At 37.5% G+C, this 20,293-nt stretch overlaps 1 protein-coding gene across 5 annotated transcripts in view; it reads right to left on the reverse strand.

The window, feature by feature from the left end:
* Positions 1–20,293, reverse strand: part of si:dkey-151g10.3 (serine/threonine-protein kinase WNK3) — a 64,320-nt gene that overhangs the window by 17,509 nt on the left and 26,518 nt on the right. For 2 of the 5 annotated variants that reach the window (XM_051096017.1, XM_051096015.1), the window contains exons 3-13: positions 13,190–13,362; positions 10,262–10,482; positions 9,141–9,298; positions 8,638–8,726; positions 8,337–8,556; positions 6,638–6,950; positions 6,438–6,544; positions 6,036–6,257; positions 1,288–4,458; positions 784–824; positions 563–692 (exon numbers count right to left, since the gene is read on the reverse strand). In XM_051096017.1, the coding sequence (XP_050951974.1) occupies positions 563–692; positions 784–824; positions 1,288–4,458; positions 6,036–6,257; positions 6,438–6,544; positions 6,638–6,950; positions 8,337–8,556; positions 8,638–8,726; positions 9,141–9,298; positions 10,262–10,482; positions 13,190–13,362 (4,845 nt within the window). The remainder of the gene's footprint in view (positions 1–562; positions 693–783; positions 825–1,287; positions 4,459–6,035; positions 6,258–6,437; positions 6,545–6,637; positions 6,951–8,336; positions 8,557–8,637; positions 8,727–9,140; positions 9,299–10,261; positions 10,483–13,189; positions 13,363–20,293) is intronic. The other 3 variants (XM_051096016.1, XM_051096018.1, XM_051096019.1) reach the window with 3 other exon arrangements.

The raw sequence follows: 20,293 nt of genomic DNA on the forward strand, positions 1-20,293 counted from the left end.
TTAGTTCACTTCCAGAATAAAAATTTCCTTATCATTTACTCATGGCATACAAAATGTTCATATCTTCCTTTCCTCAATCGAAAAGAAATTAAGGTTTTTGAGGAAAACATTTCTAGGATTTTTCTCCATATAGTGGACTTCAATGGCAGCCAGTGGGTTGAAGGTGCAAATTGCTGATTCAATGCAGCTTAGTCATTGTAGTTAAAAAGTATATAAATAAAAAAATTTTTTTTTTAGAAAATGACAGATCGTTTCACTAGATAAGACCATTATTCCTCAGCTGGGATTGTGTAGAACCCATTTGAAGCTGCATTGAAACTGCAATTTGGACCTTCGACTTGGTGGCTCCCATTAAAATCCACTATAAGGAGAAAAATCCTAGAATGTTTTCCTCAAAAACCTTAATTTCTTTTTGACTGAAGAAAGAAAGACATAAACAGCTTGGATGACATGGGGGTGAGTAAATCATCAGGAGCTTTTTATTCTGGAAGTAAACTTATCCTTTAATGTTTAAACTAAAAATGAAGCACAGAAAATATTGCAAATATTGTGATTTACATACCTGCAACATGCTGAGTTGAAAATGAGTTTTTTCAGCCTTTTGACAGGATGATCTCCTCTGAGATTTTACCTTTTCTAATTTAGCACTGGCCCACAGCACTTGGGCCTCATCTCCATTGACAGGAGCAGAGCTGGATTTATAAAATATTTTAAATGAAATCACAGAGCACATTTTTTGGTTGTATTACCAAAAAAGTCAAATAAGAATACACAACTGCTTACCCTGATGAAGAGCCTCTATTGGCAGACTGATTTAAGCTCTCCTGTTTAGCCAGAGGAAAGACAAACAAACAAATACACACACAGGAACGACCACATACCAGAAAACAGAAAAACAAAAAGAAAAACAAAAGACAAAATATCAGTTATGTAACAAGCTATACAAATAATAATACAATAACATAAAAAAATAAGTAAAATGGCAAAGTATGTGTGCTAACCAAAAAAACAAAACTGTCCTTAATTAAAAAGATAAAATTGTAAGTTTGATTTATGTAAGTTTAATTTTGCAGGTGTTAACAAGTGTTAAAAAAGTAGTGGGTCTTGCATCTCAAGTTAACAGAGTTAGAAGAGATAGATGTTTGTATGCCTTCTACCCCATTAACATGTTTTGCAGAATCCTCACATGCACATAAAAAGGCCAATTTTATATATTTGCTGGTCAAAAATGTTCACTGCTATTGTGCAACACTGTATATCTGAAACTAATTTAAGGTGCTTTTGTACCTGAGCAATACCCAGCAATGCTGCGTCACTTTCTGCCAGTGAGGTGGTGGGCAACACAGATCCATTAGAGTCATGGGACTGTGAAGCATTGACAGTAGGAGGGGAAGCAGGGATCATGTCAGCAGGCCTTGCCTGGGTTATCTGCGCATCTACTGTGACAGGAATTTCTGAAACTGGGACAGCCGGTTGTAGGGCTGGGAGTGTGGCAGAAGGCTGTAAGGAAGTATGAGATGGACTTGGGGGGATCTGTGATGGCATAAAGGCAGCTTGGGAGTAAGAAGGCTGCTCAAAACTCCCAGTAGCCTCTATGTGGGTCTGTGCCTGTGCTTGTGATTGCACACTAGGATGGGTTGGCTTCGGCTGGTTCTGTGGGGAGGCTGGTGGACCCGAGACCACCTGACTATACAGAGGTACCGTTATAGCTTGGGTCTGAGGTACCTGACTGGGTGCAATGTGCATCGGGAGCATATGCTGGAGTACTGGTTGAGGCTGACTAGGTTGTTGGTGGAGATCTTGTGGTAGGACAGCATTTGGCGGTAGAAGCTGCTGCACGTGGTGGGCTTGAGGCAGCTGCTGTTCATACTGTTGGGTAGCCTGAGGTTGCATTGGAGCCATGGGCTGCAAGACCGTCTGCATTGAGGCCACGCTGACTGGTTGCTGCTGAGCTTGGATAACTGGCGGAGCCTGGGCCTGCATTTGAGTTTGGCTTGTCTGTTGTAAAAAGCACTGTGTTGATGAAGTGGCCATTGGGTTGATGGTAGGTGCAAGTGACACTGGAGACAGTACTGCTTGCTGATATTGCTGCAGAGCCGGCTGTTGTTGTTTCACAGACTGCGTGAGGTCCAGCTGAACAGACTGGATGGTTTGCGAAGCGACAGGTGCTTGAGCATACTGTGTGGGCAGGAGTGTAGAAGCAGGCGGCACTGTAGCATGAACAAGAGGCGCAGGAGTAGTTGACCCTAACGGAACTTGACGTTGGAGAGAAGCTGCAGCTTGAGGTGGTACCAACTGAGTTTGAGTTGGAAGGGTTTGCCCTTGTGAGACAATTTGCGCTGGAGTCTGGACAAAAGAATGAATGGGTTGTGGTGTAGGAACTTGTGTTGGAGATGTGATTTGTTGGGTTGGTTGAGGAACTTGCAGCTGGGCTGCTTGAATATGGCCTCCCATTGACTGCGGTGCAGTCTGCAAGGGAATCTGAGTATAAATCGCAGCATCCCCTTGACTCTGGATTTGCACTTGCGCTGGAGGTTGAGCTGACATCTGCGGTGGTACTTGTTGCTGGATGAGTACTGGGGCTGGTACTTGAGCGCTAACCATTTTTGGTACTGCTTGAACTAGGGTCGGAACTTGCAACTCTACCAGAGATGGTCTGTGTGATGCCTGGGGAAGGACAGCTTGCTGCTGCTGAATCAAGACATGCTGCTGTTCAGTTTGTTGTTGAGCAAGATTTGTTGCAATCATTTGTTGAGAGTGCATTTGACTAATCTGCTGGATCGTCTCCGGAGGCTGTGCTTTCACTAAGGTTGCTTGCGGTTGCACGCTATGATCTGGTAGAGCAGCATGTTGCTGCAATAAAACTTGTTGCAGTTGCTTTTCGGCTTGTTGTCGCTGTAATTCAATCTGGTGTTGTTGCATCAGAAGATGCTGCTGCATCTGTGACTCTCTTTGTTGGAGCAATGTCTGTTGTTGCTGCTCGGCCTGTTGTTTAAAGATCTGCTGCTGCAATTGTTGATCTGCCGGCTTCTGTTGTTGCAGAGCATGTTGCTCTATCTGCTGAGACTGCTGCTGCTGCTGGCGTAATAAAGTTTGTTGATGCTCTATGTGTTGTTGCTGCTGTTGCAGCTGTAGCAGCACTTTATGCTCTAACTGTTGCTGCTGCTGAATGAGTGCTTGTTGCTGCTGCTGTTGTAAAAGAGCTTGCTGCTGCTCCAACTGTTGTTGCTGCTGCTGCTTAAACAAAGCCTGCTGCTGCTGCTCTAACTGTTTCTGATGTAAAAGAGCTTGCTGCTGCTTTAACTGGAGCTGCTGCTGTTGTTGAAGCAAAGCTTGCTGTTCCAATTGTTGCTGCTGCAGAAGAGCCTGTTGCTGTTCACGCTGCTGCTGCTGCAGTAATGCTTGTTGTTGCTCCAGTTGCTGTTGCTGAAACAAAGCCTGCTGCTGTTGTCTTTGTTGTTCTACCTGTTGCTGTAAAATGGCCTTTTGCTGCTGTTCTATTTGCTTTTGTTGCTCAATCTGTTGCTGCACCGTCAAGTTTTGTTGTTGCTGCAGAAGAATCTGTTGCTGCTCAACTTGTGGTGGCTGAATATAAACTTGCTGTTGATGTTGCTTTTCCAATTGATTTTGCAGAACAGCCTTCTGTTGCTGCTCCATTTGTTGCCTAATTAAAAGTTGCTGTTGTTGTTGCTCCGTCAATTGCAATGGCTGCTGGATTGTTTGAAGTACCGGTGGCTGTTGTACTATGGACTTTACCATGTTCTGCTCCTGTGATTCCGCCATTTGTTGCAAATAAACTTGCTGTGCCTGCTGTTGATATTGTTCCACTGGGGGTTGTTGTACTGGTGCCTGATGCTGCTGAATCACAACTTGCTGTTGGGGTTGGCTTGCAGGTTGTTGTATGTACACCTGCTGTTGTAGATCACTTTGCTGTTTCTGCTGTGGCAATGGGATATATGGCTGCTGAGATGAACTGGAATGTGGCGGCTGTTCCTGCAGAACGACCTGGGTTTGGTCTATATGCTGTGGCTGTTGTAACAAAACCGCCATTTGTTGAACATGGTCAGTCTGCTGTGGCAACAACACCGTCGGGTGCTGCTGCATTATATTTGCCTGCTTTTGCGGTGTTGGTTGCTGGATGTTCAGTTGCAATGTCCCAGGCAATTCTGACATCACCTGCTGTTGCGTCTGAACGATAGTTTGCTGGGGCAAAACATCAGTGGGTTGTACAGGAGCAATAGTAGTTTGGGTCTGCATAGGTGGCATGATGTTGCCTGCTGATGCTATGGGTTCTCCAGTCGGGATGGAGGAAGCAAGGGCAGTCATGGGTGCCTGGGGTGATATTGGGGGGATGTATGTCTGTGACTGTACAAGAGAACTGTGGGGAGTGGGGGCGTCAGCGGGGCGGGAGTGTAACATTTGTGAGGATGTAATATCTGTTGAGTATGGTGGAAGGGGCTGGTGGGGAAAACAATATTTAGGAAGGTTGGGGAAGCAAGTAGTGGTGGGAGGGAGAAAAAGAGAGAGCAAGAGTAAGCATTAGTGCAGTTCATTAATCATCCAAAGGAAACAAGACATTATGGAAAGCAAAGATATGAAACAGGATTCCACATGTGGAGTCATTAGGTTATTTCTAGACTGTGTTCAGCCTACAATCAATGCTGCTGTTTTTTGATTATACGCCTCGTCAGATCAGAGATAGCTGTACTCCAAGAATGAAAGCCATTAAATATGGTGTTCGGGTCTGCACCACTAAAGATGGACCCTAAAGGCCCATTCACACTGAATGCAAAAAAAGCTGGCTGAAATCATAACGATGCACTCCTATTGGTGAATATTGGCCCTGCAATGCAGCAACGGGTTTTGAATGACTGCAGCTGTTTTGTTCAGGTATGCCAACTTTTCAGAGTTTGAAACCCCAAATTGCATTTTATGTGGTCAATTTGTTTTAATTTGTTGTTTTGGTGTGTGTGAATAGGCCATAATTCAAAAATGTTTCCAACTCACTGCCTCAGGAAATGTATTTCTGTTCTGCAAACATTGTAGCTTTCCCCTCAGATATTGTTATTAGCACTCCTCTGTACTTCATCGATTTTTTTTTGACAGATGTCTTACTATCTAAAACCATACATTTTTAAATGACACTAAACTACTATAGTATATAATATAATTTGAATTCAAGGATTAAATACCGCAGTTAAATAAAATTTTGCTTGGTTTTATAATAATCAACCCAATTTTACAGTAAAATTTAACAACAAATATGTTCTCTTGACCTAACATTAAAAATGTAGGTCAGTGAACATCATGTAACTCAGCACATGACCTAAATCAAAGTCACAGACTGCACAGAGAGAACATTCAATTCAGTATTTCAGTAATAGAGTGCCATATCTACATGTTACTGACAATATGTGACCCTGAACCACAAAACCAGTCTTAAGTAGCACGGATATATTTGTAGCAGTAGCCAAAAATACATTGTATAGGTCAAAATTATCAATTTTTCTTTTATGCCCAAAATCATTAGGATATTAAGTAAAGATCATGTTCCATGAAGATATTTTGTAATTTTCCTACTGTAAATATATCAAAACCTAATTTTTGATTTGTAATATGCATTGCTAAGGACTTAATTTGGACTATTTTAAAGACGATTTTTTTGCACCCTCAGATTGCAGATTTTCAAGAATTTCGGCCAAATATTGTCTTATCCTAACAAACCATACATCAATGGAAAGCTTATTTATTTCTAAATCATTTCTTTCACATGATGCATAAATCTCAATTTCCAAAAAACTGACCCTTGACTGACTGGTTTTGTGGTCGAGGGTCACTTATAGGCACATAAAGTTAGTACAACTGACAAAAGACACCGAATTTGAGGGATGACATACTCCAGTAGTCCCTCAACATATTCTATTAAAATAAAATTCGACACTGTCTCCCTGGTTTGATTTGTTTTAGATATGAATTTTCGTGTCCAGTGCAATAGTGGACCAAGAGAAGAAGAAAAACACAAGGGAGACAATCACCTGAGAATATTGTTGAGGCACACTTAATGGGACCTGTGATGCCATAGTGACTGGTTGAATGAAAGTCTGTGCCACAGGAATGTTAGGAGCCCCACCACCACTTTGGCCAATGGAAATGCCAGATATCCCACCATTCTGGCCAACAGGCACATTTGGAACCCCTCCGCTCTGACCAATAGGGAGCAGCTGGGGGTGAGACATAACCCCTGCTCCTTTCACTCCCTAAATAAAGGAAACAATTCTTATCCAACCAAAGTGTACATTCAAACAACAACTACTTTTTTGTACTGAACAATAAAGGTTTCAAATGAGCAAGAATGGTGGTGTCTCAGCAGCTGGGGATGTATATGTGTTTGTGAACATGCAAAGTATAAAATTGTTTCCTGAAGTAGCAGTACTTACAGATGTGCCAGTGGGGTAGCTGGTTTGAGCATGAGCACATTGGTTCCCCGTCTCGGGTACGGAAAAAGCTTGGCTTTGTCCAGTGACAGCAGAAAGACTCTCACTCTCTGAATATGGAAAAGGGGAATGCCAAATCAACATTAGCTAAAACTGCCTGTTAGATCCTATTCATAAACTGTTATTTAAAATTAATTGCTCACCTGTAAGCCCCAAAGCAGTACCTTGCTGTTGGACATGTTGGTCCACTTCCGGCAGCTCCTCTGCCTCTCCGTGACCCCCAGCAGCTGCAGCGGCTCCTGTGCCCTGTGAGGAGGTGGTGGCGGAAGGCTGGACATAAGAAAAGGAGGAAGTTAGGACCGTGGAGTCACGGCGCTCATCCAAACTTTGTTGCTGCTGCTGCTGGAGGAGCTGCTGTTGCCGCCGTTCTCGGGACTTCTTAATTAGAGTCACTCTGTCTCTGATGGACTTCCCCACCACCTTAGCATCACTTTCATGGAAAAAGCCGGACTTCACCTACAAAGAGATTGAAACAAGAGATTTGGGGCATGAGTAAAAAAGATAAAAGGTGAATGGAAGGGAAAATCTAAATTATGTCTTAAAGGGACAGTTTACCCCAAAATGAAAATTGTGTCAGCATTTACTCACACTCATGTCATTCCAAATGTGTATGATTTACTGTCTTTTGTGGAGCACAAAAGGAGGAATTTTGAATGATTATTTTACTGTTTGTTGTTTCTTGTGTCGTCAGCTCCAGTCCTCTTTTACTTCATTTTTTTTATCTTCTAAACAATAAAGTCAAGCAGGTTTGAACGACATGAGGATGACTGAAATTTATTTTTTGGGGGGTATTGTTTGGGTGTATTTAAATTTATTGCCATATCGGCTTATATATGTATCATGTTCAGCAGCGGCAGCTCTTAAAGTAATAGCAGCCGAATAACCTCATAACCCAGCTGCTGTGATGTCTATTAATCAAAGAACAAAAGAAACAAAACAAAAAAAGGAGGCAATCAATAACTTTTGTAGCTTTAAGGATTCATCTATATTTAATTTGTGATCCTATACCACAAAACCAGGTTTAAGTAGCATGGGTATATTTGTAGCATTAGCCAACAACACATTGTATGGGTCAAAATTATCCATTTTTCTTTTATGCCAAAAATCATTCCATCAACATATTTTGTACATTTCCTGCTGTAAATAAACGGAATAATTAACTAAATAAACTAAATAATTTTTGATTAGTAATATGCATTGCTAAGAACTTCATTTGTGCAGCTTTCTCAATATTTAGATTTTTTTGCACTCTCAGATTCCAGATTTTCAAATAGTTGTATCTCAGCCAAATATTATGAACAATATCCTAACAATCCATACATCAATGGAAAGATGATTTATAATTCTCAATTTCAAAAAATTGACAATTATGACTGGCTTTGTGGTCACATTTAGAGTTTTGTGTTTGATAACTTTGAGTAAACAATTTTTTGGGGGTATTGGTTGGGTATATTTAAATGTATTGCCATATCAGTTTCATAGGCAATTATATAGCAGATATAGATTAAACATTAAAAAATAAAATAAAACATAATAACATTTTATAAAAGTCTACTTAAAAATGACATTTTATGCACACAATTCTAGTAAATATTCAATTAAACAAAAAATTGTTTTTCTTTTTTCTGAGTCCTGAAATGTGTGTCCTCATAAAAATAATAATAATAAAAAAAATCAGCCTCATGACATAAAAATGTGAGAAAAAGTATTTTATAAACAGATTAGTGCTTAGATCTGTCCCCTAAAAAATGAATCACAATAAATAGCTCAAATTATACTTGTATTACTTCTCTTTTTATAGATTTATAATACACTCTTCTTGTCCTCTTTCACGTTTCTCACCATTTCTAGTGCAACTTCTTCAGCACTATCATTCTCCAAGTCATAGCTGAACTCGATGGCCTCGTTGTCCTTGTGCTTGCCTTTGAGTTTCTTTGGCTCTTCAACCCAGATGCGCAGGGCCAGGCAGTCTTTGCCGCCTGTATCTTCCTCAGCAAGCTCCACACGCACGCCGGTGTCCTCCGCAAAGAAGGCATGATTTAGAAGATCCTTCACTGAGAGCCTGAGAGTAAAAAGAGAGAATTTAGTTGACTTTGCGTTCTCACTTCACTTACAGAAGAACTTCCACTGTTTGCGTGCTTACCGCTCTAATCGGTTTTGGCGAATACAGCCCTCAATGATTTCTTTTACCTCAGGATCATTTACTTTGTCAAAGCTGGCAGGCTTGATACCCTGCACAGAGAGAAAAAGTAGTGTGTTAATCCTCCACATGATTTCCAAAACACCATGCTATCTGCATACTGAACTGTAGCAAACACTAAAAAATTTATAATAAAAAACAAAAAGGGTGAATTCACTAAAAGTAATTGTGCCTACTGATGGTGAGGTTTATTTGCACATGCTTAAACAATTTGCATGACTCAATTCCAAAGAGTGCAGGTTGGTTTTGAGTGTCAGATGTATCAGATTGCATCAGACTACCACAATATGCCATACTTTACTGGTTTGTGTGTACAGCATTGTAGCACTATTGCAATCCAGGCACTGTCTTTTTAAAATGCTGAAAGTATACTAGACTACACCATGTGTCAGAATAAATGCATAATTTAGTGAATTCACCTGATCGAGAGTTATATAAAGACTTACACTAGTGACTTTGCGGTAGATCTGTGCAGCATTTTGGCATTCGGAATATGGGTACTCTGAGGTAGCCATTTCTAGCATGCACATGCCAAAGGCATAGACATCCACTGACTCGTCATAGTGCTCCTCGTACATCTCGGGGGCCATGAACTCTGGAGTACCTGAGAAATCAATACAACATTCATTTGACATTCTGTCTCTTTAGGCATCTGTCTGCCATTTTGCTATCTTTATCTTCAGTTGCTATGGAAAAAAAACAAAAATCAGTTAAACTCATTTATTCTTTTCTCCTTGACAACAGCCAATCAATGTGCAAGTACTTATGAAAACTTAATTATCACAATGACCTTGAAGCATATAAATGTGCACAGTCCACATTTGAGGCTTTTTAAACGTATCACAAAGGCAAAACGAGTTCAAACCATTTTCAACTGCAAACCACAAGCATTTGAAGCAATCAAGAAGCCCTTGAACCAATTGTGTACCTTTTTCTGGCTTGATCTCGCAATTTCTGAAATTCTAATGAAGGACTTCAGCGACTGCAAACTGAAATCATCTATGCAGCAGCCTGGTGCTTTCACAGATCCTGCTAATAATGATACCCTTTGCAGCAAACTCTATCTTAGTGAGACTTGAAATAATTGTATAATATTTTACAAGTATGCTGCTGCTGGAGCTTTCAGGTTTACCTTGTTAAAAATAAAAGTGTTATAAATTGAAGTGCTGCTTCATTTTTTATGTTTGAACTAGTCTGGATATCTGCCGTACTAACTTTCCTCTCAGTAAATATATATATATATATATATATATATATATATATATATATAAAAAAAATCAGTAGGTATTGATGTTTTTCTGTGTGTGCACACATTGCTGTCAATAATGTGGACCGGTGAGCAGTGCCTTTTAGTGTGTTTCAGTGCAGCAATATACGTTAAGAGAGCTAAAGAGACCAAGAAGAGACCTTTTTTTTGGATTCCTGATAGAGCATAATTACAGTCACTAGTGTGGAAGACCTGTACCCCATTCAGGGGAAGCATTTACCAAAAGTCTCTAAAGAGGTCAGTTGCATATTCAAAGAACGTATTTTACCACACACAAGAAACTGAATGAAAGGCACAAACCTATGACACTCTTGGCAAACGATGTCCGCATGAGAGTGGCGAGGCCCAGGTCACCGATCTTTACGGATCCGGTTGGGCCTGTGATGAAGATATTGTCACACTTGAGGTCACGGTGCACTATGGGTGGCGTACGGGTGTGTAGGAACTGAAGACCCTTTAGGATTTGCCTGCACCAGCTGCGGAGAACCTTGGGCTTCATCACTTTAAAGCGCTTAAGGTACCTGAAAACAGACACAAGTTGTTTGTTTTCGATGTTACTTGGTGATTAAATCTGCGGTCAAAAGTTTAGTATACACCTTGCAGAATCTGCAAAATGTTAATTATTTTACTGAAGTAAGAGGGATCATACAAAATGCATGTTATTTTTTATTTAATACTGACCTGAATATGATATTTTACATTAAAGATGTTTACATATAGTCCACAAGAGAAAATAATAGTTGAATTTATAAAAATAACCCCACTCAAAAGTTTACATGCGCTTGATTCTTATTACTGTGTTGTTACCTGAATAATCCACAGCTGTGTTTTTTTTTTTGTTGTTGTTTAGTGATAGTTGTTTATGAGTCCCTTGTTTGTCCTGAACAGTTAAACTGCCCGGTGTTCTACAGAAAAATCCTTCAGGTCCCACAAATTCATTGGTTTTTCAGCATTTTTGTGTTTTTGAACCCTTTCCAACAATGACTGTATGATTTTGAGATCCATCTTTTCACACAGAGGACAACTGAGGGACTCATATGCAACTATTACAGAAGGTTCAAATGCTCACTAATGCTCCAAAAAGAAAAATGAAGCATTAAGGGCCATGGGGGTGAAAACGTTTGAACAGAATAAAGATGTGTACCTTTTTTTTTTTTTTAAATTTTGCCTAAACATCATATTTTTTTCTTTTAGTACTACTTTCAGAAGCTACAGAAGATACTTTCATGTTACCCAGAAGACAAACTAATATAAATTTACCTTGATCTTCAAATTCAAAACGTTTTCACTCCCCAGCTCTTAATGCATCGTGTTTCCTTTTGAAGCATCAGTGAGTGTTTGAACCTTCTGTAATAGTTGTATACGAGTCCCTCAGTGTGAAAAGACTGTTCTCAAAATCATGCAGTCATTGTTGAAAAGGGTTCAAATACACAAAAATGCTGAAAAACCAAAGAATTTGTGAGACCTGAAGGATTTCTTCCTGAAAACCAGCAGGCAGTTAAACTGTTCAGGACAAACAAGGGATTCACAAACAACTATCACTAAACAAAAAAAAAACACAGCTATGGATCATTTACAACACAGTATGAAAAAGTTTATGTAAACTTTTAAATTTATAAAAATGACCCCATTCAACTATTACTTTCTCTTCTGGACTATATGTAACTATCTTTTATGTGAAATATCTTATTCAGGTCAGTACTAAATAAAAAAAATAACATGCATTTTGTATGACACCTCTTATTTTGGTAAAATAATTAACATTTTGCAGATTCTGCTAGGTATATGTAAACTTTTGACCTTAACTGTATATACTGTATGAAATCTTAGCAGCAACAGTCTGAATGGGCCAAAAATAAACAAGCAACATTTTGCACCAGTTGGTCACATGCTAAGACAGATTTCCAGGCAGATTTGATTAAAAATTGATGGCATATGGTGCAACAAATTAACTTTTCAACAGTGCATTCCCCAAAAGCATTGTTAACGATGGTGGCAAGTTCCATTGAACTCTATTGGTAATGACAGAACTTGTGACCATAGTTGCTTTTGTGAAATGCACCCCAGAGCTACTGTATCAATCTATTCCTATTTTTCAAACATACATGTACTTTTCACTAGTGCTGACAAATTTAGCACGCTTTAACGCAGGCAATTAATTTTTTCAGTTTAATGACGATTTAATGACGCAGTTAACGCAGCGGTGGAGTGACCACCCCACTTGCAACTCTTACTTTTGACTTCTTATTCTTGACAAGAATTGCATTTATTTAGATGCACCACATCTTTACAACATCATCAAATAGGAGACTTTTCAGACGCGTTCTCCAACTTCAATTAAGTGCCAGGCGCTAGTCAAACGAGCATGGAAACGGTACAGGTGACGAGGAGCTTACAATAGAACAACATTGAACTGCGGTCAGATGAGATGTTATCAGGCCATATGTCAGTAAAAACAAATTTTCCTGTCCTGGCAGTGTGCTCTGTAGCCTGCATTATTTCAAATTAAAGTGTGAACAAAACTACAGGCATTGGTGTCAGATCCACATCACAATCAGCAGCGGCAGCTCTTAGAGTAATAGCAGCCAAATAAGCTAGTAACCCAGCTGCTGTGATGTCTATTAATCAAAGATAAAAAAAAAAAGGAAAATCAATTACTTTTGCAGCTTTAAGGATTCATCTATATTTAATTTTGAATTTCATGTTTGATAACTTCATTCAATTTCTGTATATTTCCTAATTGCTGAAGAGCAAAGGTAAATATGATATTATAATGGGTTTATGTGAAGATTGTTTTAAGTTCACTTAAATTGAAAAGATTGTTAATTTTTAAGGTCTAGTAAACGTTAAATTGATAGCTCATTATTACACTGTTGAATGGCTATGGTCAATGGTTAAATATTAGGAAAAAAATCAGTAGTATTGCTATCAGCGATACTCGCCTTCAGTCATAAAAAAAGATGCCATTAAACAAACATAAAACATACACTGTCTTTATGTTGTTTGTACATAAATTTGAAGATTGACTGTGAAATTATTGTAACATAAAGGTATATTTAAAAACTTTAATGTTAGGTGGGATTAATTGCGATTAATTTCCGGAAAAAAAAAGTGATTAATTCGTTTGTTTGTTTTTTTTAATCGATTGACAGCACTACCTTTCACATACATTTATACAGATGTATAATGAAAAAATGTAAATAGAATTTAAAATATAATAATACACACGTTTTGAGCGTTCCTGAGGTCATGAGCTCAGTCACTAGGACGATGCACTTCTTGCCTCTAAGAACAGACTCCCAGGAGTCATAGAAACGCACAATGTTGGGATGCTGTAGACCTTTCAGCATTTCAGCCTCCTCTTTAAACCGCTGCTGCTCTGCTTTGGTCAGCTTTCGATCCTGACAAATACACAAACACAAAACATTAAAATACTGTAACATGTTAATGAAATGCAGCCTGTAATTATTTAAAATTCCTCACAACTGTTAAACTCTGACTCATCTACATTTTTACTTCTTTAAAGACTGGGATAGAGAACGAAAAAAAGGATACAGACATGTCTGAACCGATTATGATTGTACTGTTAAGCAAAAATAACACATGAATGAAACAGCACTTGCTTCAACATCCTCTCTAGGAAAGATATAATCATTTTCACACCCAAAAGTGCTCTCGACTGTCCTATTAATCATGTTAATGACCAAGTCATGAATATTACTAACTAGTCTGTGATTTTATATAAATGTGATTTAAATTCTCACAGCAAAGTACTCATAAATTATATTGCATTGCCTCATTAATTATGAATGTCAGCATACCATGATGGCACAGCACACTTCCAGCCACTTGCTGCTGAGAGAAAATGAGTTCCCCTTTAAAAAATGTGCTGCGAGAGAGGAATGTTCAACGCTTTGTATCCATTCAGTTTTACTGCAAGAATGTAACCCTCCCAAACACGCTACGTTATGTCGTTCATCAGCGAATCTGCCATCTTTGGTGGTTTCAATACAGCACTTTGGCAGGTGGGGTGGAGGGAGAGATATTTAGAGGTGTATACTGACGGCTGAACACAGCAAAACGCTTGGTTCAGCATGGGCACGTGCGCTCAGAGACGGTACACTAGCTAATAACGGCCACCAGGTGGCGCTGGCAATAAGAAGATGCGTGACAGGGAGGCAACACCCAGCATTGGCCTAAAAATCACATTTCAGCCACAGCGGCCACCATGACCAGATTGCCCCAGTGTGGCGGATGTTGATTAAATCCCTTCGCTGGCACGCAGTGGGGAAAATGCCATAGTGCCAACACCAAGCACGCACACACGCCTGCTCACTCCGCTGGCGAACACCACACACGCTTGTGCTGCCATGCGACACACTGATGATTAACCATGCTCACCCTGAACAACCCCCATGATACTAATAAAACAATGTTAATGCATAAAAGCTTCATCTAATAGAATGCATTCGTTTTTAAAGGAACGGTTTGCACAAAATGAATATTATATCATCATTTACTCACAAAAAGAAGATTATTTTATGGTTCATCTCGTTTATGACATGAGAGTGAATAAATCATGACTATTTTCATATTTGGATGAACTATCCCTTTAAGACAAGCCACTGTTTGTTCTTTTCTTCACTGAATCTGAACAGATGTCCTAAAAAAGGCTTGTAATCTTTAATCTGTGTGCTGACAGGACATCTCCCTGAATTCTAATTTCAATAGATGAAAAAATAAATAGCTCTACATTAGGTTCTCACAGGTCATTTGGTACTGTAGCTGAATACAAATGAAGTATTGAGATTCCTTGACCCTTAGGCTTTGAGTTAGTACATGACCTACATGGGTAAAATAATCAAAAATGTCTGGGTCAAAGGCCACGACATGAGTTACGCAAGCAGTGTGCAAAATAAACAGCCAAATAAAAGAAAGAAATGTCAGCTTTCACAGTTAAATCGCATGAGATTTATAGACATAATTTTACTTTAATTTCTATAAACAACTTTCCAATGGCCTGCCATCTATGCATCAACAAATAGGGCTAATTTCTGGAGGCTGTTTTGTGACGTGCAATCTGATTTGCCATGTAATGAGGTTTCTCTCTTGTTAAACTTCCATCTGTAAATCATGTCATCCTCTCTCTGCTCCCCCTTCTGTTTTAAGTCATCAACTAACTGGGTGTTTCTTTGAGGAAGTATTCAGTGGAAGCTGAGGCCTCTTGTTTTCTTTTCCTCCTTTCTATGCCAGTAAGTTATACGTAGACCCGCAAAACTCTGACGAAAGCAATGCATAATCCAAACACCGGTCATTCACAAAATTCTTTACATACATTACCATTCAAATGTTTGGAGTTAGTAAGATTTTTGGTTTGAAAGAAAAAAATGCTTTTACTCAGCAAAGATATTCAATTGGTCAAAAGTGACAGTCCAAAGATTTATAATGTTACAAAATATTTCTAGTTCAAAAAATGCAGTTCTTTTCAAAAACACTGAAAAAAAGTATCATAGTTTACATAAAAATATTAAGCAGCACAATTGCTTTTAACAATGATGATAATAAGAAACGTTTTTTTTAAACATCAAATCACCATATTAGAATGATTTGTGGCTGAAATTTCATGTGACAATGAAGACTGGAGTAACGATAATAGCTTTGTTGAGGTCATAAGTTTACATACACCTTGCAGAATCTGTAAAATGTTTATTATTTTGACCAAAATAAGAGGGTTCATATAAAATGCATGTTATTTTTTATTTAGTACTGACCTGAATAAAACATTTCACATAAAAGATGTTTACATATAGTCCACAAGAGAAAATAATAGCTGAATTTATAAAAATGACTCTGTTCAAAAGTTTACATATGCTTCATTCTTAATACTGTGTTGTTACCTGAATGATCCACAGCTGTGTTTTTTGTTTAGTGATAGCTGTGCATGAGTCCCTTGTTTGTCCTGAATAGTTAAACTGCCCACCATTCTTCAGAAAAATCCTTCAGGTCCCACAAATTGTTTGGTTTTTCAGCATTTTTGTGTATTTGAACCCTTTCCAACAATGACTGTATAATTTTGAGATCCATCTTTTGACACCGAGAACAACTTAGGGACTCATGCTAAACTATTACAGAAGGTTCAAACACTCACTGATGCTTCAGAAGGAAAAACGATGCATTAAGAGCTGGGGGTGAAAACTTTTGAACAGAATGAAGATGTGTACATTTTTCTTATTTTGCCTAAATATCATATTTTTTCATTTAGTACTACCATTCAGAAGCCACAGAAGATACTTACATGTTTCTCAGAAGACAAAACAAGTTAAATTTACCCTGATCTTCAAATTGAAAAAGTTTTCACCTCCTTGCTCTTAATGCATTGTTTCTCCTTCTGAAGCACCAGTGAGCATTTGAACCCTTTGTAACAGTTTCATATGAGTCTCTCAGTGTGAAAAGATGGATCTCGAAATCATACAGTCATCTCAAAATCACAGCTGTGGATCATTCAGGCGTAGAAAAACTTCTGCACGAGGTTATTTTTATAAATTCAAGTATTATTTTCTCTTGTGGACTATATACAAATGTCTTTTATGTGAAATATCTTATTCAGGTCAGTACTAAAAAAAATAACATGCATTGTGTATGATCCCTCTTACTTTGGTAAAATAATGAACATTTTGCAGATTCTACAAAGTGTTTGTTAAATTTTGACCTCAACTGTATTTTAAAACAAAATAGTTATTTTAAAATCACAAAAATATTTCACAATATTATGATTTTCCATTAAAAAAAATAAATGCAGGCTTGGTGAGCATAAGAGTCTTCTTTCCAAAACATTTTTTAAAAAACTTACTGAATGCAAAAATGTGACCATAGAAGAGTTTAAAAGATTAAAAAATTCTTGCAGCTACCAATAGAAATGGAGAACTAAAGACTTTTTAAAGCATATTCAGTCAATTCAATTTCAATTCAAGTCATAATTTGATTCCAAAACCATAAAGCTCAAGTCTTCAGCAACAGCGTAAAGGCAAATATTTGTCGAGGTGTCTCTTGCTAATTCAGTGAAGGTTCCACATAAACAGCGTACTAAAGTATGTCGGCTTTGATCAGCCAATAAAAACAGAATAAGAGGAAATCTGTAGAGGATTCTGTGTGGTGTTGAATGGTCCTGTGTGTGCTTGTTTGTACAGTGCAAGCATACTTTTCATGGTATACATACCACTGCAGATATGCCTGCTATGCAGTTTTGTAGTGTTGCACATAGCAAGGCACTTATCTGTACTGTTTTGCCCTATGAAAGCATTTTCAATAACCAGAATTATTAATTATTAATCTAAATTCCGATGAATTCGAGAATCGATCTGGAATTGTTCAGAAAAGCCTCATAATGCATCAGTGAATGGATTTCACCCCCACCTCTTGCAAGTACACATAATTTGCTTAGACCTAGTCAAGGTTGTAATCAACTATAATAGATTGGAAAAAATAAGTTTAATAACATCTCATTGAAAAACCCATACTGGCCAACAAACATAAAGCTATTAACATAAACCTTATAACAGTTTCTACACATCACTAAAAGCATCCTTGAACTTTGACTATTCATTTCCAGGTCTGCAACAAGGTTTCTTTGTGTTGACAGATGCTTCCTGTTTTGTGGTGCACTGAAAATTCATGCTGAGCTCGTTGTTTTGTGGCTGAAAGCTAACATGAGTGTATCTGTGCATGTGTGTGCTGGTGTGTGTCTGAGCATCTGCGTGCAGCCCTGCTGCTGAACTCTGAATGCTGAGTTAGTGTCTAAGACTGTCTCGTAAGGGCGCCTCTGTCTGTCTGAGTTTCACCTCCTCCTTTGGCCTCTTCATGACAGCGTCTTGTCCTGGCTTTTAAAGCAGTATGTTCAGCAACCTGACTCAGCAGCAGTGAGGGGAATTAAAGGGATAGTTCACCAAAAATTAAAATTCACACACAGAAGAAAAGAAATTGTTATATAAAGTCATTCTTTCTTTTCTTCGTGGACAAAAAGTATTCTTTATTAAAAGTATTCTTTATTTAAATTACGGTTGAACCACTGATGTCACATGGACTATTTTAACAATGTCCTTACTACCTTTCTGGGCGTTTCTGTCTATGAAGAGTCAGAAAGCTCTCAGTTTTCATAAAAAATATCTTAATTTGTGTTCTGAAGATGAACGAAGGGTTTGGAACAGCATGATGATGAGTAATTAATGACGGAATTTTCATTTTTGGGCGAACTATCCCTTTAAGAAAGTAAGCGATTAGTCATTTCATGTAAAACCAGAACAAATATTGTCCGGGTATCCAGCTGAAATTTCCTTTTTACGGAATAACAGATTGCAAAATAACTAACCCCTGTGCTATAACTATTAATTTAGATTTTTAATTTATGTAACTACTAAATTTAGAACTATTTTACAAAATGTCAAAAGTCCCTGTAAACAAGGGCTGTAATGACTTCTCGAGTACTCGATTTAAAAAAAAAAATCCTCAACTGCAAAATGCCCGTGTCAAGTAACTGACACATTCGTATTATGTATTTTAACAGTTTTGTTCCTTAAAACCATGCGATTACTTGCTTTTGATACTTTATTTGAACTAATTATTATTGCCTCATTGCTACTGTATATGTATTTTAAGTTATTTTAAAGGCTATTGTTAAAAAAAATAATTTTAATGATCTGATTATTCGATTAATCATCAGAATAATCGACAGATTACTTGATTACCAAAACACTGTGACAGGCCTAATGTAAACCTTTTTGTTTAGTTAAAATCAACACTAAACCTTGGCAATGACCTAAGGTCGCTAAAAGCTGTTTAATATATATGACTTCTTAGTCACAAATGACGCCACACATTGAAATGAGAAACAAACCGGTCAGACAGCCTGTCAACCACACTTTAAACATTATGCAAGTTGAGTTTCCATGTAAAAGTTGCGTCTGCTCAGTTTGACAGCTTGTTTGTTCAGTTGTCAGGTTAGGCTGCAGTAACTCAGGCTACCGTAAACAGCCTAAAGCCTAAGCCAGTCTGACCCTTTCCACAAAAGGAAACACTTCAGGATCTGTCACCTGTTCAGCCCAAAAAAGCCCCACAAAAACACTACAGATCAACGCTTGCTGAACTCCCCGCGTGCTGATGAAACACAAGTAGCATGCATTAGTACACAGCACGTACATCATGGCTTTTAAATTGAGTTTTGCTGTTCAATCCACGTTCTCTAATCTAAACGAATTCTCTGATCCCTATGGATGTGTAAAGCAATCATGAGCATCATCTTTTTATTATTGTGCTAGTCGATATGCCTTTGGGTTTAACTGCAATGAAGAAGCAAGGGAGGGTGGGTGATCAGCTCATATTACTAACACATTCACTGTAATACAGCAGCATGGCAAAAGCAACATAATACCACTAGCTCAATGTACTGCAAAGAAGATACATGCCTGTCTTTGTGTATATGTGTGTGCGCTAGTGAAAACAAACATGACAAGAAACAGATAGTTTGACTGAGCAACCCTGTAATAACTAATAAATGCACTAATACAAGCAACTTGTCGGATGACAAAATGATTCAAATGTATACTAACAAGAGTTAATTTAGTACCTAGAACAGATGAATATCTATCATTCTTAAAGAAATAACTGAGACTGATGCTTGATGATGACTAAAAATTGTTGATAGTGATCATTTTCATCCTTTTCATCCTCTAAAATGAGTGATAACTGGGAGTTAGACATTTCTATTGAAAACAGCTCTAAAAAAAGGTACCATTGTTTCTATTTTAAAAAATAATTAAAATAAAACACTACATATACATTATATATATATATATATATATATATATATATATATATATATATATATATATATATATATATATATATATATATATATATATATTTATTATATTTTAATGCAATTATTATATTATAAAAAGTCAGTAAATACTTTGAATAATATATAATAATAAATATAATAAATAAATAAATATTAATATATATATATATATATATATATATATATATATATATATATATATATATATATATATATATATATATATATATATATATATATATATATATATATATATATATATTTATATTTATATTTATATTTATATAGATAATCGATTTTACAGCACTTATATATTATTACAGCACTTATATATTATTATTATTATTATAAAGATTTTAAGATGAACTCTGTCATAGTTCGGCAGTTAGAAATTTTCATGAAAGATCAATTCAATCAAAAATAGTCGGATGGTCATGTGATCCTAACTTGTTGGCCCCCAGGTGACCTGCTCCATGCAA

This window comes from Labeo rohita, chromosome 23 (assembly GCF_022985175.1).
Source record: "Labeo rohita strain BAU-BD-2019 chromosome 23, IGBB_LRoh.1.0, whole genome shotgun sequence".
NCBI lineage: Eukaryota > Metazoa > Chordata > Actinopteri > Cypriniformes > Cyprinidae > Labeo > Labeo rohita.